Here is a 23,732-nt window from a genome sequence, read left to right as displayed (position 1 = left end):
TATAGAGAACAGTACAAAGGTTCCTTAAAAAACTAAAAATAGAACTACCATACGACCCAGCCATCCCACTACTGGGCATATACCCTGAGAAAAACATAATTCAAAAAGAGCCATATGCCACAATGTTCATTGCAGCTCTATTTACAATAGCCAGGACATGGAAACAACTTAAGTGTGCACTGACAGATGAATGGATAAAGAAGATATGGCGCATATATAGAATGGAATATCACTCAGCCATAAAAATAAATGAAATTGAGTTATTTGTAGTGAGCTGGATGGACCTAGTGTCTGTCATACAGAGTGGAGTGAAGTAAGTCAGAAAGAGAAAAACAAATACCATATACTAACATATATATATAGAATCTTTAAAAAAATGGTTCTGAAGAACCTAGGGGAAGGACAAGAATAAAAATGCAGACATAGAGAATGGACTTGAGGACAAGGGGAGGGAGAAGGGTAAGCTGAGATGAAATAAGAGAGTGGCATGGACTTATATATACTACCAAATGTAAAATAGATAGCTAGTGGCAAGCAGCCACATAGCACAGAGAGATCAGCTTGGTGCTTTGTGACCACCTAGAAGCAAGGGATACGCAAGAGGGAGGAGATATGGGGATATATGTATATGTTTAGCCGATTCACTTTGTTATAAAGCAGAATCTAACACACCATTGTAAAGCAATTATACTCCAATAAAGATTTTTTTAAAAAGGTAAATGTGCACTTATCAGAACCTGCCATTCTGTAACAATGTCCTATTTCTGTCCTTCCCCTCATGCTTACGGTCCCCACCTGCTTCTTCCACTTCTTACCCTCATTGCTCACTTACAATTTGGGTTTTGCTCCTTCCATTCATTAGATTCACACACTGACCTCTTGTTGCCCAAAGGTATTTTACTAAATCCCTTTCCTATTTGATATCTCTGGAACAAAAGGCAGCTCACTCCCTGAAAGTGACTCTGCTCTTTGCTGTGTGACACCTCATTCACTGGTTTCTTCCTCTGTTTTCCTGGCCATCCCTTCTCCATCCCTCTGTTGACTCTTTCCTGTATCACACCTCTTATCTGCTGACATGTCTCGGGACTTAATCACCCCTTTGCCTTTTTCCCTTTCTACACTTACTCCTTCCTAGAGACACATCCATTCTCAAGGCTTCCCTGACCCCCTTTTGCTTCTAACTTCTAAATTTTCATCCCCAGCCCTAATATCTTCAACTGACCAATTCTATCAAGGAAAGCTCCATTTTCCAATTTCTTAGACTAGGAAGTGTGAATTCATCTTTTTCTCCTTTCTCTCACCCCTGCCCTGCCTCTTTGCCCTAAGAGTAAGCAATTTGGAAGCCCAGTCTTTCAGAGATGAGCTGCACCCACTCAAGACTACTTATGTGAGCAGGCGTTCTGGGACCATGATGGGTGGGAAGGTAGTACCACGAGTGTGTGGAGGGGATCATTACCAGGCTATAGAGTATCAGTCTACAGAGATTCTTTGCTAAGAAGGACTAAATCAGTGAAATTCTAAGAGAAACTGGAAGGCTGAGAGGTAAGAATACAGCATCAATGGAAGAGTCAAATTGGCACAAATTGAAAAGTTTAATGATATCAAACTGACCAGTATATGGGGAAACAGGTACTCTCAAAAATAGCCAGCATGCATGTAATTTGTTATAGCCACCTTGGAAAGAAATTTCAGAGTATCTCTTACAAATGTAAATGAGTATACTCTATGACCCAGCAATTTCACTTCTTCATATACACTAATGAAATATATACCCACATATGAAGGCATATGAAGAAGAGGGCATGCTTAAGAATTTTACTGCAGCATTGTTGATAATATTAAAATATTAGAAATAATCTAAATGTCCCAACTAGAGAATGGTTTAGTAAACTGTGATGTATCTGTTATTCAGAATACCACACAGAAGTACAAGATTGAAGTAGATGTGCACTAATACAGAAGCCTCTGCAAAGACACAGTAAAATAGAAAAAAGAAAGGCATGTTGTAGAATGATACATATAATATATAATTTCTATAAAAACATACACATATATAAACAACAATGAAATCCATGTTTTTTTCAAGGACATGTAAGTATACAGTTGTGTAACAGAAGAGCTGCACAGCAAAATGATTAGAAGGATTATTTCTGGGGAGGCAGGAGAGGACTGAGGCTGGGATGGTGAACAAAGAGGACTTTATCCTTATCTGAATATGTATTTTTTTAGAACAAGGAAAAGTCACGCTTATGTCAGTTGTGTGATTATTAGAGAGACAGGGAGAGAGGGAGAGAGAGAATGAAAGAGAGAGAATGAGAGAGTAAAGAGGAACCAGAGAATGAAACAAAGTAGCAAATAGAATGGCCAGAAATGAGCTGTGTCAGAGCACAGTTAAGGAACTGGTTCTGCAGACATAGCCTGTCCACTGCAGTGTTTCCCCAGTACGTTTTTCAGCATATTTGGCTGGCCCAGAAGTGTCCTCAAAAGAACCAAGTTGTGTTGGAAGGAGTGGCCACTGCAGGCAAGGTTGGTGGGGCCAGCAAAAGGAAATAGGGCCAACAAAGCAATAGCTGATTAGTGTTTAGCTTTGGGAAGGTGCAGATAAGACATAGGCTAGAGCCATGGTTGGCTGGAAAGAGGCCTAGTCAATGGGAAAGAGGTCACAGTAGAATCCATGGACAAAGCAGGCTGGAGTTTGGGCAATGGGTACATGTCCTGTGTACATACAAGACAGGAATAGCTCTATAGAGTCAAAGTTAGATGCAAATTTCAGAGATAATTGCCAATGGGTTTTGCTATTTCCATGGGATATTGAAATAGCTGCTGCTTTTTACATTGGATAGTTTCTATTATCTTCCAGTCAGTCCTTTCTTGAGGTAATGCTGTTACCTTAAAATAGTCTGAAATTTCTCCCTGATTCTTACTGGCACACTCAGGCTCCTTGTCCTCTTGGATTATGATAATATCCTAGTAAATGTCTTCACTACCTCTTCATTCCAATGCATCCTACCTATCACTGCCAGATTAATTTTCTTAAAGCATCACTTGTCTCATTTTAATTCATATAATCACGAAATGGCAGTGGTCCTCTTTTGCCCAAGGTCTTACCCAACCCAGTATCAGGATCAAACTCCTCTGCTTTGCTCTAAAAGATCTAAGTAATATGAACCATTTTATGTTTAGATAACACTGACTCCCACTCTACCCATAATTTGCACCATCAATTCCTCAGAACACTGGAGTTCAACCCCCAAGTCCAGTCCTTTAAAAGTATAAGAAGGGCTTCCCTGGTGGTGCAGTGGTTGAGAGTCTGCCTGCCAATGAAGGGGACACAGGTTCGTGCCCAGGTCCGGGAAGATCCCACATGCCTTGGAGCGGCTGGGCCCGTGAGCCATGGCCGCTGAGCCTGCGCGTCCGGAGCCTGTGCTCCGCAACGGGAGAGGCCACAACAGTGAGAGGCCCGCGTACCGCAAAAAAAAAAAAAAAAAAAAAAAAAAAAAGTATAAGAAGTCAGTGGTAGACACCAGGTTAGTCCTTTGGTATATCTGTTTCCCAATGTGGCCTCAAATCATGTACATTATTGTCATCCGAAGAAAACTTAAGTTTTCTCTGCTTCTCACCTACCATCCTCCTTCTTTTCCTAAACCAAAGGAACTGAGTCATTTATCCTACTTCTGTGACCTTACACAGAGCACGCTCACACTAGCCTCTCTTCCTTCTCTCCAATTCAGGTCAGGCTCTTTGTGCACTCCACTCCACTCTTGTGCCTTTGCTATTAGCTAACCCCTGGAGAGCTCTCCCTACTCCTTCATCTATCCAGATTCTACATATTCCTACCTCAGTTTGCATCTCTATCATATAGTCTGTTCTAATAACTTCAGCCTACAGAGAGGTTGATCCCATCTCTAAATTCTTAAAGTATTTATACACATCAGAAAATAACATTAATATATATTTTATTGTTCTTCTTGATTTCACGTGTGTGTGTGTGTGTGTGTGTGTGTGTTCACCTCCCAGTGTAAGTACTGTAGAAGGAATCATATCTTTAATTTTATTGCATTCTCTCTGGTCTTTGCCACAGTGCCTTATTCATAGTGAACACTGACTAAGTACTAAATGATGAATTGATCTGATGTATTTTATACTTGTGCTTAATTATTCTTTATGTATAATATTAATGAGGACTCTTTTGGTTGCAAATGGTAGTAACTCAAATCAAACTGAGTTAATTTAAAAGGGATTTGGTTCACCTAACTTAAATTGTAGGAATACTTTGGTTTAAGGCAAAACTGGATCCCTGTGCTCAAATAATATTAAAAATCAATCTTTCTACAATTGCATCAAAACAAAAATAAAAATAAAAAACCTAGCAATAAATTTAACCAAGGACATGAAAGACGTATACACTGAAAACTATAAAGCACTGATGAAAGAAATTGAAGAAGACACAAATAAATGGAAAGATAATTTTTGTTCATGGATTGGAAGAATTTATATCATTGAAGTGTCCATACTACCCAAAGCAATCTACAGATTCAATGCAATCCCTGTTGATATTCCAATGGCATTTTTCACAGAAATAGAACAAATAATCCTAAAATTTGTATGAAACCATAAAAGACCTTGAATAGCCAAAGCAACCTTGAGAAAGAAACAAAGCTGGAGTCATCATGCTCCCTGATTTCGAACTATATTACAAAGCTATAATAATCAAAACAGTATGTTATTGGCATTAAAAACAGATGCATAGATCAACGGAACAGAATGGAGAGCCCAGAAATAAACCCACACATATATAGTAAATTAATTTACAACAAAGCAGCCAAGAATACACAGTGGGACCTGGACAGTCTCTCTTCATTAAATGTTGTTGAGAAAACTGGACAGAAACATGCAAAAGAATGAAACTGGACCACTATCTTACACCATACCCAAAAATTAACTCAATATTCATCAAAGATTTGAACATAAGACCTGAAAGCATAAAATTCCTAGAAGAAAACATAGGCAGCAAGTTCCTTGTTATCTGTCTTGGCGAAGATTTTTTAGATTTGACACCAAACCAAAGGCAAAAATAAATAAATAAATAAGTGGGATGATATCAGACTGAAAAATCTTCTGCATGGCAATGGAAACCATCAACGAAATGAAAAGGCAACCTACTGAAAGGGAGAAAATATTTGTAAATTATATATCTGATAAGAGGTTAATATCCAAAATATATAAATAACTCATACAACTTAATAGCAAAAAGTAAATTAATTATTTTCTTAAATCCAATTAAAAGTGGGCAGGAGACCTGAATAGACATTTTTCCAGTGAAGACATACAGATGGCCAATAGTACACGAAAAGGTGCTCAGCATCACTAATTATCAGGGAAATGCAAATTTAACCACAATGGGATATAACCTCACCCCTGTCAGAATGGCTGCTATGGAAAAGACAAGAAATTACAAGTGCTGGTAAGGATGTGGAGAAAATGGAACATTTGTGGACTCTCGGTGGGAATGTAAATTGGTGCAGCCACTATGGAAAACAGTACGGAGGTTCCTCAAAAAATTAAAAATAGAACTACCATATGATCCAGCAATTCCACTTTTTGGGTATTTATCTGAAGAAAACAAAAACACTAACTAGAAAAGATATATGCAACCCTATGTACATAGCAGAATTATTTAGAATAGTTGAGACATGGAAACAATGTGTGTTCATCAATAGATGAATGGTCAAAGAAATTGTGGTATATATATATACAAAGGAATACTATTCAGCCGTAAAAAAGGATGAAATCTTGCCATCTGCAACAACATGGATGGACCTTAAGGGCATTATGCCGAGTGAAATAAGTCAGAAAAAGACAAATGCCATATAATCTCACTTATATGTGGAATCTAAAAAAGAAAAGAAAAGAAAAAACCAAGCATACAGGAAGAGAAGTGGTTGCCAGAAGCGGGGGGGGGGGGGATTGAGGGGGTGGGCAAAATGGGTAAAAGGAATCAAAAGGTACAAACTTCCAGTTATAAAATAAATAAGTCAAGGGAGTGTAATGTATAGCATGGCGACTAAAGTTAATAATATTATATTGCATATTTGAAAGTCATTAGGAGAATAAATCTTAAAATTTCTCATCACAAGAAAAAATAATATGTAACTATGTATGTTGACAGATGTTAACTACAGATGGTCCCCAACTTACAATGGTTTGACATACAATTTTTTTGACTCTTTCCAGGCTAGCAGATATGCAGTATGATACTCTCTTGTGATGCTGGGCACCAGTAGCTCCCAGTAAGCAAGGCTACCACAAGGGTGAACAAACAATATACTTACAACCATCCTGTACCCATACAACCATTCTGTTTTTTACTTTCAGTACAGTATGTGATAAATTATACGAGATATTCAACAGTTTATTATAAAATAGGCTTTGTGTTAGATGATTTTGCCCAACTGTAGGCTAATGTAAGTGTTTTGAGCATGTTTAATGTAGGCTAGGCTAAGCTATGATGTTCAGTAGCTTGAGTGTATTAAATGCATTTTCACATATTTTCAACTTATAATGGGTTTATTGGGAAGTAACCCCATCATTGTAAGTTGAGGAAGATCTGTAGATTATTTTGGTGATCATTTTGCAATACATACAAATATCAAATCGGTATGTTGTACATCTGAAACTACTATAATGTTGTATGCCAATTATCCTCCCCCTTCCCCCAAAAATCAATCTTTCTCCATCTCTCCATTCTGATTTTCTCTGGGTTGGCTCTCAGGCAGTTTGTTGATCGTGAGTGGCACCAGAAACTGCAGACTTTCATCTTATCCCCTAGCAACCCAAGGAAAAGAAACTCTCAATATTAGGTTGAAATATATAAAACTGTCATTTATGTAGGTCTAAAATGGTTGAGTAATAGCAATTTCAAATGTTTCAACATAATAGTTCTAGAAAAAGTCCCAAGGCCTAAAGTTCATTACTTCAGTTTAGATTTCGTACCCACTAATAAACCAATCATTGTGGCTACTAGAAGATAGTACTCTTATTGGCCAGGTCTGATTCATATGCCCACCCATGAGCCATATGACAAAAAGGGAAAGAAGACTGGTTTTCTCAAAGGAAATTTAAGGTGCTATTATCAGAAAAAGGAGAATAAAATCAGAGGAGGCAAAACACCAGATGCCCACTGTGCATATAATAAACAACAAATGTGGCAATTTACCATGAAGGTAACAAAACCCAACTTCAGGGAACCTCATTGCATAGGCTCCTCCCAAGACCATATTAGATAATTCTGTATTTAAGTTTTTGGATTCTTTTTCTTAAAAAGGGCCCCCAGTTATATGTTTTAGGACCAATAAAACCTGGAACTGCATCTAATAAAAATGCTCAAAATTATTTTTGAAATTAATAAATATTCCAATATATTATACTTCTTTCTGGTTTTAGTGGAAATAAACCATTTACTAAATAGTTTATTCACTAAATTCTTTGCAATAACTTAATCTTTATTTTTTTCTTTTCTTTTCTTTTTTTTTTTTTTTTTTTTTTTTTTTTTTTTTTTTTTTTGAGGTACGCGGGCCTCTCACTGTTGTTGCCTCTTCCGTTGCGGAGCACAGGCTCCGGACGCGCAGGCTCAGCGGCCATGGCTCACGGGCCCAGCCACTCCGCGGCATGTGGGATCTTCCTGGACCGGGGCAAGAACCCGTGTCCCCTGCATCGGCAGGCGGACTCTCAACCACTACGCCACCAGGGAAGCCCACTTAATCTCTTTGTACACTAATAGGAAATAACTTGATTATTCCTTTCAGATCTTTCCAACTTCTCAGGATTCAGCATCTTAATGTATTTTTCTTCGCCTCTGTCACAGACCCACACAGATAAGGTCCTTTTCCATTTTTGCACAGCCCAGTTTGAGATGTGCATCTCTGGGTCGCACTGTGGTTCCTGATAGCGCCAATTTGAAGAAACTTACCAGTTGTTCATATTCACTCTTAACTAATACTCATTTTTTTAAATTCTCAATTCTAAATCAAAACAACTTCTCTAAAATTACCACAGAGAACATGAAATGTAAGGTGGATCTTATATTGCAGTGAATCTAGGATGTGAGTTGAGTCAAAGCTGTATACCTATAGAGGACCCATTAACAGAATTGTGCCAAAATTGGGTCTAGATAACCAGAAAATGTACCCTTGTTATTGGGGTTTCCAACTGCACTTTACCCTTCTATTTGGCAGTCAGCCCCAGGAATGTAAATTCATGCTGTTTTGAATGAGGGGGAAGGTGAGGGAACTAAGTCTGCCTGCTGCTATTCTGATTACAGCATTTGTCCCTCAGAGAGACAGCTCTGGGATTGATGCTATTTTTCTTCCCTCTCAGGAAAATGGCTTGGGCTGTGTAACAGGGAAGACCAAGGGGCACCTACAAATGACAATTTCTGCTTAATCCCCCAGCAGGTTTCCAAATCTGTGGTCCTTCAGATGTGCCCTTGATTCTGACCCATTTATTCCCTCCCCCCCTCCACCTACTGCAAGAAATATGGCATAGAAACAGAGCAGTGCAATTGTGTTGCCTTTTTTTCTTTTAATTTGTTGAAATGGTCTCTAGGCAGAAGAAGCGGGGAGTAGAAACCAGATGGCTGTAGCTGAAGTAGAAACCCACTACTAAGGAGCTTGGAGACGCTCAAATCTGGTGGCAGTATTTCCCTGCAGGGACAGGGGATGAAACAGCAGAGTGGTGGCAAAAGATTTCCAGAAGACTCACCTCCAGTGTCCTGTTTTCTCTATCCTAGGTCCACACACATGTAAAATGCAGTCCCTTTTCCTTTAATTTTCCAAAGCACCACGAACCTTGGGTTAGAGCAGACTTTTCTTTAAGTTTGGTAGTGGGGAGAGAGGTAGTTAGTGGTAACACAAGGGTCTATATCACAGGACTTAATTTACAAATGAGTATTATCCATCCTTCTTTCGCCTCCCTATACCTTTCCTCAGCATCCCAACCACTCACCAAATCCCAGAAAATTTCACCAAACCACCTGATGTGTTCTTCAACCTCTCCTCCCTACACACATGAGGTAGAGAGAAATTTGAGACTGAGGGAAAAAGGAACCGTCAGAGCTGGCTAAGAGTTAACCTCCTCATCTTCCTACATTTGGGGAGACTCAGCCAACAGAAGAGCCCTTCACCCTGGTCTCCCTACCATCTAAACACCTGGAGGATAATAGCACACCAGGGTCTGGGGTGGGAGCTGATGCTTCTCTCCCCCACTCATCCTTAGGGAAAACTGACTCAATCTTTTGTGAAGCACTATACAAATGCAGCTGAATATCCATTCAGATATCCCCTGGTTAGGGTTTTTTCCTCCCCAACCAAATACATGGTATCTTTTTCAACACTATTTCTCCAACTCTCCAACACCAACTGGGTGTCCTACAACTCAATACCTGGAGTTAGCGTCAGGCCCCACATGTTTAAGGACTCAGACCCACAAATCTGCCCTCACTGCAGAGACCAGTCACAAGTATAAAGTCCCCAGATTACCTATATTTCTGTCCAACTTGTCTACAAATTCGGGGGTTCCCACAAATGCCTCTCAGATTCGATAATTTGGTAGCATGACTCACAGCACTTGGGAAAGCACTTTACTTACCAGCTTATTATAAAGAATACGACTCAGAAAGAGATGCGTAGGGTATGGGAGGGGGGAGGGGGAGATGCCATGCCCCCTCTCTGAGTATGCCAACCTCCCAGCAAACCTATGTCTTCACCAACCCAGAAGCTCCCTGAACCCCATTGTTTAGGGGTTTTATGGAGGTTTCATTATGGAGGTTTCATTATGTAGGCATGATTGGTCACACTATTGGCTATTCATGATTAAATCAGTCTCCAGCCTCTCTCCCTTCTGGGGAAGTTGGGGGTGGGGAGGGGCGGGCTGAAAGTTCCAAATGCCTAATCAAGGCTTGGTCTTTCTGGTGACAAGGGGCTCCTATCACCCTTATCACTAGGGAAATTACAAGGGTTTTAGGAGCTCTGTGCCAGGAACTGAGCACAAAGACCAAATATCTTTCTTATTATACTACCCCATTATGTTCACGTGCCTTGTAAAAAAAAATTCTAGAAACGTCTCCTTAGGGTGTTAGCCTTTCTGGCTATTTCTGGCTCTCCCTCTCTGTATACTCTCTATAACCCCAAGAGGTTGACCAGAAACCTCCTTTTTGTTCTTCATTAGGCTCTGCAACACATAAGTAGTTCCCCTGTGGCAGAGTTCTTTATCTGTCCCCTCTAAACAAACCATTCATGGGAACAAGCATTCTCAGAGCATTGGAGTTGAATGCCCATGCTACCTCTCTTCCTTCCAGAAGAATCTTAGGATGCCAGTGGTAAGAGTGAACTTAAATGGCCAAGGAACTCACCCCCCAGGGCCCCCTTTCACGCAGTCATCTTCCCCACTATCCTGGGCCACCTCCATTGGCCTCTGGGTCACTGATGCCCCGTAAAGGACAGTTGAGTCATTTTGAGTGTCCAGGGAGCCCTATTGGCTCTTATTTGTTCAAATCTCTATTGGGAAGCTCTCAGAGCTGGGTCCTGAGATTGTGGAATGGAAGACCAGGAGCTTGACTCGTTAAGATGGGATGGAATGGGTTGAGGACCAGTTTGACTGAAGGCCTCTTACATTCTGCCCCCACTGCTGCAGGTTTCTCTCCCGGCACATGGTGAACATAGACAAAAACAAAAACACCACCACAACAACAAAACTCCCGGAAACAAAGCTATTTTTAAAAACTGTTATCAAGAGATCTTCCTTCTGAGGCACAAACCTCACTCCCTCCTCGTTGGGCTTTACTAATCTGTGGCCTCGGAATGTGTTGGAAGGTGAGGGCCTCAAGCCCACACTGGTTGATCTGAAATCCGTGTTTATGTCCCAGCATGTGGCAATGTGCTCCACTCTGATGACACTTTTCGTTTCTAATAATAGAGCAGATGAAGTAATATTGCAATTGATGTTCCCGGGGATTTGATTGGATAAGTGCATAAACCCTGGAGGGGGAAGGGGTTTGGACGGATCACATTAGTATTCCTGTCCTATCAATGTGCGGGGCCGCGAACAACGTCAGCCGGACCGATTCCCTGCGTCTGCCAGTCCCGCCACGGATTCATTAGGGATCCTCGAACAGATGAGCCCCGTGGAGACGAGGAATCAAGACAACGGATTAGAGCCAATTGCCTGCTTCGGGGACTGCCAGCCCTTCCAGGCCTGGTGACGGGGGAGGGAGGAGATAGACGAACGGAGCGCCGCTGCGGGAAGACACCCGAAGCCAGAGCGACAATCTTCCCCCTGCCCACCCTCCTCTCCACCTGGCAGCGCAGGCTTTGAAAGCTGATCACCCATCTGAATGGAAACTAGGAACCGCCGGGCGGCGTGTTCCTTCTCGCCCAGCCTTGCGATCCATGCCGAGAGGAAGGCAGTGCGAGCCCGCGCCAGCGTCCAGCTCCCGGGACAGGGCCGGCAGTGCTGCTGAGCAGAACTTGACCGAGCTCCTTCCTCTCTGCTAGTGGAAGCGATGCTGCACGGCACAGCCAGCGCTTCCCCGGCTCTCCTTCAAGCTGAAGGTTACCCACCCGCGCAGCCAGTCCCAAGCCTGTGAGCGCCGCGCCTCGGGTCCCGGCTCCGGCTGCTTGGCGGCGGCGCGCAGGGCAACTACCTGGCCGCCCGCGCCGGGGCGCACTGCACCAGCGGCTTCGGCTTGGTGGATGTGTATGCATGAGTTCTGCACCGAATGGGCGCAAAAAGCGCCCCAGCCGGTCCACCCGCTCCTCAATCTTCCAGATCAGCAAGCCCCCGCTGCAAAGCCGGGATTGGGAGCGCAGGGGCAGCGGCTCCGAGAGCGCCCACAAAACTCAACGAGCCCTGGACGATTGCAAGATGGTAGGTGGAAAATGCGCCTCCTTTTTTTTTTTTTTTTTTTTTGGAGAGGTGGGGGAATCGTGTACGTTAATCTTTTGCCTGAGTGCCAGGAACTCCGCCACCCTCAGCTCCTCCATGCCGGTCACGTGCACATGAACTATTTTTAAATCTGCAGTCCCCCAGATTCGGGGTGACACCCGGGTCGTAATGGCCCCGCCAGGAAGTGCCGCGGAAAGGGTCTTGGGGTCAGCGGCTGTAGGTCGCGCCTCTACCCCCTCGGAGAACGGCAGATAGGAAAGACACGGTGAACTGGCTGGCTCACCAGGGAGGGAGGGGCTGAGTAGGTAAGAGTGCTGCTCTGTGGGGAGACAGTAGCAAACAAACCCAAATAGAGTGCACAGGGCTCTGCGGAGGGGACGAAGGTTCCAGCTCAGAGGCTGTAGCCGGTCTTCCCGTCAAGCTCGGAGCCCAGCCGGAGCGGTTCAGTGGTCCGGCAGGAGGTGAATGGTTTGCCTAATATAACCCACCTTTGGCCTTTATCCCCAGGCCAGTTCAAATCCACATCCCAGCTGTGGTAGAGGGGAGACTTCTATGCAAGAGTGCCCAGCATCACTCTCTAGTTACCTGGGAGTGGCATGGTAGCTCTCCAAATATGCTCTGGCTCTTCAGAAACTGAGTCTGAACGGGTGGTGGCAAGTAGGTCTGGAAACAGAGCTTCCATGACGAGACTTACCGATGAAAAATAAACACTTGCTTTGGATGAAGAGAACTTACATCTTTGTGCCCCAATCTTTAAACAATCTGTAGGCTCTTTAGCAGGAGATTTGGGGAGGTGGCTCAGGGGTCAGCGAAAGCCTCTGTTTAGGTACGCAAAATAGGAAACTTCCTGATCAGTGTCTTATGAAAGAAACTCGCTCTCTTTTCCAGCTTGTCCAAGAGTTCAACACGCAAGTGGCCCTGTACCGAGAATTGGTCATTTCTATCGGGGACGTCTCTGTCAGTTGCCCCTCACTCAGGGTGGAAATGCACAAGACAAGAACCAAAGGCTGTGAAATGGCCCGCCAGGCACACCAAAAACTTGCTGCCATCTCGGGGTAGGAGACTCTTGGCATTATTTGGTAATTCATATACATGATGTGTGCATGCTAGCAGATATTTATGGTGACCAAGGCCTGAGAGATGTTCTCTGCAAATGAGAGGTTTTAACCAATCACCCCGAGATCAGGATTTTCTAGAGAGCTATGAACACACTGTAGACAAAATTATAATCCAAAAGTTGTGTGATTCTTATATATGTATTGAATATTTGGGTTATTAAGTGATTTTTCTTAAATTAACTTTCAATATGCTGGCCACATGTTGGAATTTGGGGCTTAAGATGTTTTTGCAGAATGTTTGGGCACCAAACTGAAGTTAAAGCATCATGCCTCAAGATTATTTTGTCATCTGCTGCTAAACATCTACTGCACAAAAGCCCTGTGCAGTAGGGGAAAAATCTTTGCTAAATCCCAGATTTACTAAACTATTTATACTATGAGATAAATTCCTATGATATCATTTAAAATAAATTCCCTAAAATAAAGTCTTGGATATAAATTACTCTCTTCACTGTAGTGTATGAAAGGGAAGTTTTAACATGAGGACAGCTTTTTAAAGATTGGGGAAATTCACAAATCTAACTAAATTTAAGCTTTTTGTGGCCCCCCCCCCAATTATTTTTATTTCTTTTTATCACATTTATGGATTCTCACGCTGATTTTAGGTGATAAGACAGTGAGTGAAAACTTCTCTCCTGAGACCACACTCACTCCTTCCTGATCTCTCAATAGTGGGAGAAAAGTTAGTCCTGGATTTTGTTAAGTTTCTATTTTCAGATAAGTACAGAGAGCAAGGAAACGCAGGACTCCTTATGCAGATACATTGATTTAAGTGTTTGATTCAGTCTGGATATAGCTTTTAACTATTTGTCTTCGTGAGTATGGTTTTATCACAGTAGAAGTTCTAGTTAGTCAGACTCTCCTGATAATGTTGCAGATTGATCACTTGTAGGAATTATATCTAATTTACTTTTTTGAAAGAATCACTCTTTGTTATCTTTAATGCCATTAATATGTATAGTGACAATTATTAGTATATAAAGATTAGAAAGCCATATGTCGCCTCTCTTAATAACTAGTTTACATTTGACAACAGGCATTTTACATGATGAAAAATGATTCACTGTGCTAACCTCCTTGAAGTGAGAGATACATAAAATATGTTGCAAACCTATTTAATTTAGTAGAAATACTGAAAAGTATTATCCTTTTCTGTTTTAACTGTTATACTATACTTAACAGGAGGTAAATCTGGGAGTGAATCTAGGAGGTGGAAAGGAATTAAGTGTTTAAGGAATTTGGGGAAAAAATGCAGCTGTGATAAATCTCAGAGAAGAAGAGAAAAAAACAATCAGAAACACAAAAGGGAATCATGGTGGACTGAAAACTGTGGAGAAACAATGATTCAGAAGGAAAATGAGGGCTCAGGGCTAAGGAACTGCATCTACATAAACTCTGTGTCTAAGAGTGTATGGTGTGGTTATATCCAGAGTTCCTTTAACTTGGAACTCAAATTGTTATGTTCTAATCAGAGAAGATGGACTGGAGAAATGAACAAGGAGTTCAATTTAGTCTATTCGGCTACACACATGAAATTCAGGTTCTTCTAAAGGTTTAGGAAAGAAAGAGTCTGAAACTATTGGCTAAAAGTTGAGTTTTGAGGATTTGAGGTGAATTTTATGAATTCAGGGGGTTATAGCCCTTTACTACTTACTTACATGTTATCTGAGGGTTGATGTTATTGGGGGCAGTTTTATAAGAATTGGTGGGAAAATAGGTTGTTCTTAGAGCCTTGCAAAAGTAAGGCTAACTCTGTAGAATGTTCTAGAGTAGAATTCGAAATATTTTCCTCCTTAAAATAACAATGAAATACAGTTCAACCTTCTTTCTAAAACATGACAGCAATATTGAAGGAAATCCCTTTAGCTCCTCACCATCTGGGCTCCATTAATGAAGGATGTGATTCCCCTTGGCGGAATTTCATTCCTGATATTGCTAGTTATGTGGGCTCTCATTTCAAGCTTCATGTGAAGGCTGGTAGGGAGGCTGTAGGATTCACTTTACAATTTGATGCAGGGGTAAGAAAACAATGATTCCTGGGGAATGCAGACAGAAAGACTAGACTTCTTGACTGCCCATTGTTTGCTGGCAAAATCCATTTAGTTGATAGAATAATCCTCTGAGGGAGGGATTAGTATCCTTATTCTACAAATGGGTCTTAGAGAGGTTAAGGAAATTGCCCAAAGACACACAACTAAGAAGTGGTACAACTCTGATTTGGCCCCAGGTTTGCATGCTTCTGAAATCTGTGAACTTTCCTCCATAAAATGTTGCCATTCAAAAAGGTGTCACGTAAAAAAACAAAGTACTGAGACGTGCTAATGTATAGATGAACCTCCAAAAGAGTACACAAAATGAAAGAAGCCAGTCACAAAATACCAAGTATTATATGATTCCATTTATATGAAATGCTCAGAGAAAGCAAATCTATAAGAAACAGAAAGATTAGTGGTTGCCTAGGGCTTGGGGTGGGAACAGGGTATGAGTGCAAATGAGCTTGAGGTATCTTTTTGGGGTGATGGAAATGATTCAAATTTGAATCGTGGTGATGCTTGTACAGCTGTATGTTTTCTGAAAATCAATGAATTGCACACTTAAAATGAGTGAATTTTATGGTATGTAAAGGATACCTCAATAAATGTTTTTAAAAAGGTATGATCACCATCAAAAATGTATGATGAACACTTGACATTCATTGGCTTTATTCTTTTCTACATATGTAGCTTTTAGTGAAAGGGATACAAGCTACAGGGATGGGATAAAGTAAATCTTGGCTCTCCGTGCATTCATCAAGATGCCTGCCTGATAGTGATCATCTAAGCACCAATGCGTTGTTCTTTGTAGGAATACAGTTGGGGGAAAGGCAGGAGTTGAAGGAGTAAATGACTTCTCTCATTTCTTACCAACACAGACCACTCCTTTCTTCTCTACCACCTGGCTCTGGGGCCAGAGGAAGAAGGCAGGGTTGAAAGTGGACAGGGTAAAAAGAAAATGAGGCAAGATAAAGAGAGAGGAAGAGAAAAAACAGAGTTAGGATTAAACCACACAGGTAGCCCATGGCATTGTGAGACCTCTCTATTGAGACCCACAATTTCATCATTCCTAAGGTCTTTAACATTTTAATATCTCTGAATTTACAGTTCATTTTACAATGGATGATGCATCATATTGAGTGGCAGCATCTTTTCTTTCCTAATGGTACATAAAACAGTGGTGTTTCTTACAGTGGATGATGTCTAAATGTAATAAAATACAGTTTGGGTTAAAAGTAAAAAAAAAAAAAAAAAAAAAGAATTAAGCCACAAATGCTACATCCCTTTCATCCCTGACCAGTTGAAACCCTCAAGGAATGGTGACCACAAGAGAAGAAAACTCGGACTGTGTTTCTCACTAGCTGACCCTGGTAAGAAGGCCATCTTCACAGATACAACCAAAACACTTTCTCAGACTGTGTTTAGATCAACAGAAGTTCAGGTACAGCCTTTTCTTTCAAAGGCATTGGATGTTTTCTGGGCAGAGCCAGCCAGCTGAATCCAAAGCCTCCTCTGAATGGCTTGATTTACCACAGTTATTGTACCTTCACCATGCTGATCCTCTCCTAGGCATTAAAGCTAAGAGGGGCACTGCTTGATGTTTCTGTGTATGTGTGTGTGCACACACATGCACTTATGTGTGTGCACACGCACACACGTCAGGGGTAGGAAGTTGTCTGGACCCTGTCTCCTTGGACTTCCCTCCAAAAATGACTTCTGAGACACCTCTGAAGAATCCCTAGAGCTCCATGATACAGAGAGTACTGATTTAGCAAAATGTCCTTGTTTTATGTTTGAGGAATCTGAGATTTGGAGGATTTAAAGTGACAGCTTGGTCGAGTATACATGAGGATTTTACAGTCAGGCAAACCAGGGCTGAATACCATCTTTGCTGACCTTGATGGAATTACTTACTCTCTAAATCTCAATTCCCTTATCTGTAAACTAGTTGAGAGGATTTAGGGAGCCAGGTGGGTGATGCCTACCCCGACAGGGGTACTCTGCCAGTCCCAGGCTGCTCTAAGACTGGAACCCAGGTTTCATGCTCTCTGGTCTAGTGCCTGTTCTATCAACCACACCATCTCCTGAGAGTGAAGAGAGAAGAGTACAGCATACAAGCTAGGAGGACCCAGAAGAACCAATATCCTCCAGAAAACCCCAGCAGTTTATGCTATGGTGGTGGACTGGTTATTAGGAGTCCTTTTCCTTTACTGATGTGGTACTTTCATTGCACTGGATATTCACACCATGACCTTCTGTTAGTGGCTGCTGATTAGAGTGAAAGTGAGGTTTGAGTATGCTAATGTGAGAGGCAATATAGCTGTCGTGGGAAAGAGCATTGACTCTAAATCAGATTAGACCTGGATAAAATCCTGTTTTTACCACTGACTAGGGATACATGTGTACTGATATTGCAAATTGCTTCATAGGGCGGTAAATGGCTGTGCGGCACAGTGGTTAAGTATATAGACTTTGGCGCTAGACTGCCAGTGTTCAAGTCTCAGCCTTACCACTCATAAATAGTGTGACCTTGGGCAAAGATGTTGTCTCTCTCTGCCTCAATTTCTTAATCAGCAAAATAGGGCTAATAAATAATGGGACCAAATCATACAGTATTCTGAGGATTGAGTAAAGTAACCTACAGGAAGCACTTAGAAGACTGCCTAGCATACAGCAGATGCTATTATTAAGTTCAGATTAGTGTTACTGTAATTACTAATAAGACATTTAAAATTCAGGTGGTCAAGATACATTTATATTAAAAAAAATCTGCCCCTCAAATAGTTTTCAAATAAATATTTTAGCTGAAATACATTTTTGTTTACTTTGGTTTCTTACATTATGTTCTGAGGAATTTTCTCGGTTGAAACTTCCCAGATGGCTCCCAAAAGGCCTCTTCTTTAAAATCTTAAAAGCAATATGGAGATGTGAAAGTTCAAAAGTACTTAAGTTTAGAAATACTTTCTTGGTATAAATCAACCTAGATTCTTCATAAATCATAATATTTACAAAACCTTTTGGCCTAGCTCTGGTATAAGCTATGTGGACAAGCTTATGCCATTGGACAAGACTATTAAATTCTCTGTACACCTCAATAATTGAATTGAATGATTTCTGAGTTCTCCGGCTTCATCATTCTAGTGTTCTATGTTAATTCGTGTAGAATCACATAGATTTTGTTTACAGAACTGAGTTATGAAAAAATCAGCACATGCAGGAAGTTTGATGATTGAAGTCCAGAAATAATTTGTCAGGATGTGAACATACTATATCACAAGGAGAATCTTAATCTCCTAATGGCTTCCGGGAACAATATAGTGATTATCCTAGGGATCCATACCCACAGATTTTAGGTTTTTCCTTTCAGCAATTATTTTCCTGGCCAGCCATGCCTGTGTTTTTCTCCTTTCTCCTTGCATCTCTCCTTGTGTTTTTTCTTCTATTTTTTTGGGTCTATTTTAGTTTTGTTTGATATTTATTTGACTTTTCTGCTCTGTATTTTCCAGTCCCCCTTTTTGTCCATTCCCTGTTGTGTTTGCTAGGATGTTGAAACGGGAGAGAGAGAACACAGAGCTGCAGCTTAGTCAGTGATGCTTCCTCTCAGCACTTTGGCTGAGACTGCAGCAATTACGTGGGGTGGTAGAAAACGGAAGGAGTATTTGTTGACCATGGAGGCAGCTCACTCAGCTTTCTTTAATCCACATGATGGAGGAGGCCTGAGGTATAGTAAAATAAGCCTGGTTGGCAAGCATGCCAAGCCAGCTACACTGTCCTTTATGTTTCCTTCCTATTACAGGTGTTTGGGTTTTTAAATTTTAACTCTCACTGGTCAAATAGTGAAAGGTGAGTTATATCTGCACCAAAAGAATATGCTATCCATCTGAGATAATGATGGGAGAACAATTCTGTGTCAGTTTTCTAGGGCTATAGTAACAGAGTACCACAAACTGAGTAGCTTAAACAGCAGAAAGTTCTCGTCTCACAGTTCTCGAGGCTAGAAGTCCAAGATCAAGGTAAGGCAGGGTTGATTCCTTCTGAGGGCTGGGAGGAAGAATCTGTTCCTGTCTCTAGCTTCTAGTGGTTTGCTAGCAATCTTGGTGTTTCTTGGCTTGCTGAAGTATCTCTGCCTCCATCTTCACATGTTCTTCTGTGTGAGTGTGTGCGTCCAAATTTTCCCTTTTTATAAGGATACCAGTCTTACTGAATTAGGGGCCCACTCTACTGTACCAGTATGACCTCATGCTAACTTAACTAATTATATCTGCACCAACCTATTTCCAAATAAGGTCATATTCTGAGATGCTGGGTGTCAGAGCTTCAACATATGAATTTGGGGGGTGGGGAAAAGAAAGTTCCACCCATAGCAAATTCCCTTCACCCATCTGCAGTAGAATACACACTTTGGGTTGTTTGTTTCGCCCACTGGGGATGGTGTTTTGCCCAACACTATCTACATACTTTCTCAACACTTTTGCACAAAGACTTCCCAGCACCCAGTGTTTTATCATTTGCAAGACTGTAGCTCATATTAGGGGTGGGGTTTGTGACAATGCAATAGAATGTTTTCTGTATGAAATGGAGGTGTTCTCAAAGAATCCCCAATATGGTTAGCACTTTGCTATAACCAGTTTAATTACTGGTGTCTGAAGGTGGAGCAAAATCCAACTGCCAAAGAGAATGTGAGGAGGAGGTGTAGATGCACCTACAGTCCACACGTAGGACATTCACTTTCTCTGGTCTGCATGGCTAGACGTGATTAGGTGGTGGTCCCTCAGTGGTGCTGATTCTGTTGCTTCAGGGCCGTAGCATACTCAGGAGCAAGTGACAAAGGACTGCCTCACACCAAATTAAAGAAATGTGCTATTCTTATCAACCAAACTAAACGTGATAGGGAATCTAGATACATGGTCTTCCACTGCCAGTTGAAGTTTAGCCTTTTTATGTTTTGAACAGATCTAATGACTTTCACCTTGTTAGAGCTTTCTAATAGATGTTCCAATTAGAGGGAAAATTAAACCTAAAACAAACTCTAGGAAACTCATCATCACTTTATTATTTATACCGTGAAGTACAAGAGAGCAAGGCTGTGTTTCATTCATGTTTGCACCAAGTGCCAAGCTCGTGAGGAAATGTGCATCTTGTTTGTTCATTAAGTTTACTTGGTAGTTTTAAATCTATTCTTAAAAGACACTGTGTTATATACTTCAATTTAAAAATCAACTATACTTCCCTGGTGGTGCAGTGGTTAAGAATCTGCCTGCCAATGCAGGGGACATGGGTTCGAGCCCTGGTCCAGGAAGATCCCACATGCCACGGAGCATCTAAGCCCGTGCACCACAGCTACTGAGCCCGTGCGCCTAGAGCCTGTGCTCCGCAATAAGAGAAACCACCGCAGTGAGAAGCCTGCGCACCGGAACGAAGAGTAGCCCCCATTCGCCGCAACTAGAGAAAGCCTACACGCACCAACGAAGACCCAACACAGCCAATAAATAAATAAATACATAAATACTTTTAAAAAACAATAAAATAGAAAATGTTGAAAAAATCAACTGTAGTTCAATAAGAGGAAAAAAAGAAACTGTGTCTTGACACAGACACACACTTTAGTAAAAAAGGAGCAAATACATTAGCTTACATTTTATATTTCTATTACATTTGACTGTTATTTCTTTCTGGTTTGTAACTATAAAACCAATGTTGGTTTTTAAATGAGAGGACTTGAAGAGCACACTTAAGATTGTTTTCTGAGGCTTACATGTTCCTTATTATAAGAAATTAGTGGGCAGTGTGTATTTTAGAATTACTCAGAAGGTAATCATGTTTGAGGTTATTTGATAAAATATCACCCTAACATCTGCTTGGTGGCTTTATAGTGAATAGTTAAATAACCGTTTTCTATTAAGGTCATTTTTTAAAAACCATTCTTTAAACTTTTAGCCCTTGAAAGTTTAGATGTGTCTCATCCAAAAAGATATCTACATAAAGCAAGCTCCAGAGCAGTAAATAAACCAGTAATCATTTCATTTATTTCCTCTGCTCTAGAAGACATGACGTTTTTTAAAAAGTAAAAATCTAATGAAAAACATTTAATTGCTTGTCTATACACATATTTACACATATGTATATTGCTTGTTCATATACACATATTTAGATATATTTATAAACAAATACTAAAATTTGTGAAATAGACTCTTGCTAGGATAATGTGTCTAAGCCTTTAAATAGAAGTGTTGATTTAGCAAAAAATGTTTCCAATCTAATGGAAAACTCTAGATACAATCAGGTTAACAAAAATTACATTTGCAGGTGTAGATAAACAGTAAACTAATAATCTACAGCAATTTAACTGAGTTCGAGAAAAAGGGGGAAGTACATACTAACCCAGAAGTCATCAAACCCCTAGTGTATTATTCAGTCACTAAAAATAAGTATCTTAAAGTCCCCCTCAGTCTTATTCTGTCAGTTAGTAAGTCCTGTAGTATTTTATCTTTTTCAATGTCTATTGTATCTTCCCCTTTTTCCCCCATTTCTGTGGCCACCCACTTAGTTCAGAATCATGTCCCCTCAGGCCATCAACTAGTGTAGTACCTCCCAGTTGTTCTCCTTACCATCGGTCTCTCACCTCTTCTTTTCAACTTATTCACTAGATCCAGACTAATCCTCCTAACACTCTCCTCTGATCTTGTCACTTCTTTGCTTTAAAAATTTCCAAAGATGCCCCATTGCCTAAAGCAGTGTTTCTTCACATGTGTTCCCTGCATTGCCTGTCTCAGAATCACCTGGGGTGCCCTCGGACCGAAAGAACCAAAATTCTGGGGAATGAGCCCTGAAAATCCAACTTTTTTAACAAGCACCACCCCATCCCCCTGGAGATTCTTTTTTTTTTTTTGGTGGTATGCGGGCCTCTCACTGTTGTAGCCTCTCCCGTTGTGGAGCACAGGCTCCGGACGCACAGGCCCAGCGGCCATGGCTCACGGGCCCAGCCGCTCCATGGCATGTGGGACCCTCCCGGACTGGGGCACGAACCCGTGTCCCCTGCATCGGCAGGCGGACTCTCAACCACTGCGCCACCAGGGAAGCCCCCCCAGGAGATTTTGAACTTGCTAAATATGAGGCCTGTCAGCCTGAAGCAGTGATTCTCAACCTGGGCTGCACACTGCAATCACCCAGAAAACTTTAAAAATTGTCGACATTTGAATTCTATCCCTAGAGTTTCTGATTTAAATGATCTGGGAGGCAGCCTGGGCATTGGGATATTTTTTAAAACTCCCCAAGTGAGCATTTGTATAAAAATGGATTACATTTGCCTACACTGAACAAAAAATTCAAAGACACCAGTGTTTATTCTCTCACAGAAAAGAAGCCCTAGAATGGCCAATTCGGAACCGGTGTGCTGGCTCCAGGAAATCAACATTTCTGTCACCCACTCTTTGTTTATGTCTTCCATCCTCAATCTGACTTTATGATGTGAGATTATTATAGGAGCTACAGCCATGAGTCCCGGTTCCAGACTGGAAGAAAGGATGAAGTGGGAAAGCCACACTTCCCAGCTGGGTCTGCTCTTTTTAAGCAGACCCAAATAAAACTTCTTCTAGAACTGCATCGTATAGTCACATCTAACTACAAGGGAGACTAGGAAATGTATTCTTTTATCGCTGCCACCTTAAACAAAAGGAGGACTTTATTACTAAGAAAAAGAGAGAGAGCAGATATTGGGAAATGACTAACGATCTCTGTCCCCAACCTGTATTCCTGGACTTAACTTTTACCATTTAACTTGTAAACGCTTTACTTACTCAAACTAGTCTGCTTTTTATTCCTTAAGGGTGTATAATAGGATGGCCCTAGTCTATGAGTCTACGTCTATGGTTTTTATATGAAAAAGCACAATCTAGCTATTAAAAGAAATAATTTACTCTCCTAAATGTCAAGGTCTTACTTGCAGTCTCATTGCCTGCCATGATCCTAGCACAGAAATTCAGAGCAGATGGAAGGGTCCCAAAGGGATTAAGAAAATTTTGCTGTTTTTAAATGGACCTATGGAAAAGATTAGAGGTTCAGGAACCACTTGGGAGGACAGGAAGTCAGGCAAGGTGCCTTTGAAAGGGCTTGAGTATAATTTTCACAAAGCAGGATGTGAAATAAGATAGGGACTGTAAGGAGGATAAGTAGTGGCACTCAAGAAATCAATTTTTAAAAATCTACCAGAGACTAAGTGGGACTCTTCTTTTAAAAAATAAATTTAAACTTTATTTTAAATCAAAGAAAAAAATTCCATCAAGTAGTTAAAATCTGATGAGCTATAACAGGAATAAAAGGGAGGGAGACAGGGTTTTCTGGATATGGGGATAAGATGATCTGTGATCAAGATTATGAGTTTATTAAAAGAAATTGAACTTGAAATTCATTATCTCATGTAAATAATGTTATATCCAGTAGTCAGGACATAAATGGTATTTAATCCATAATTTCCTAAATTATAAACCTATTCAACACATATGACAGTATATTCGATGGGGAAATATATTCATTTCCAACTCTGGAAGTCATCTTCCTTTCTGGGAACCTATTCATAGAGCACCCACCATATGCCACATGCTTTTCTAGGTGCTGGAGACATAGCAGTTCTGAAATAGAGAAG

The 23,732-nt window shown here is 41.0% G+C and overlaps 1 protein-coding gene across 1 annotated transcript in view; it reads left to right on the top strand.

Annotated features, from left to right (window-relative positions):
- Nucleotides 1–11,118: 11,118 nt before the first annotated feature.
- The window catches only part of RGS7BP (regulator of G protein signaling 7 binding protein), a gene marked incomplete at both ends in the record, with an annotated part of 117,309 nt that continues 104,695 nt past the window's right edge, over nt 11,119–23,732 (top strand). The window contains 2 exons of the mRNA XM_082621633.1: nt 11,119–11,922; nt 12,829–12,995. Of these exons, the coding sequence (XP_082477759.1) occupies nt 11,758–11,922; nt 12,829–12,995 (332 nt within the window). The remainder of the gene's footprint in view (nt 11,923–12,828; nt 12,996–23,732) is intronic.

The sequence above is a fragment of the Mesoplodon mirus genome (assembly GCF_964341445.2).
Source record: "Mesoplodon mirus genome assembly, chromosome: 5".
Lineage (NCBI taxonomy): Eukaryota > Metazoa > Chordata > Mammalia > Artiodactyla > Ziphiidae > Mesoplodon > Mesoplodon mirus.
The sequence above is the reverse complement of the archived record's forward strand: the minus strand, read 5'-3'. Positions and strand labels throughout refer to the sequence as shown.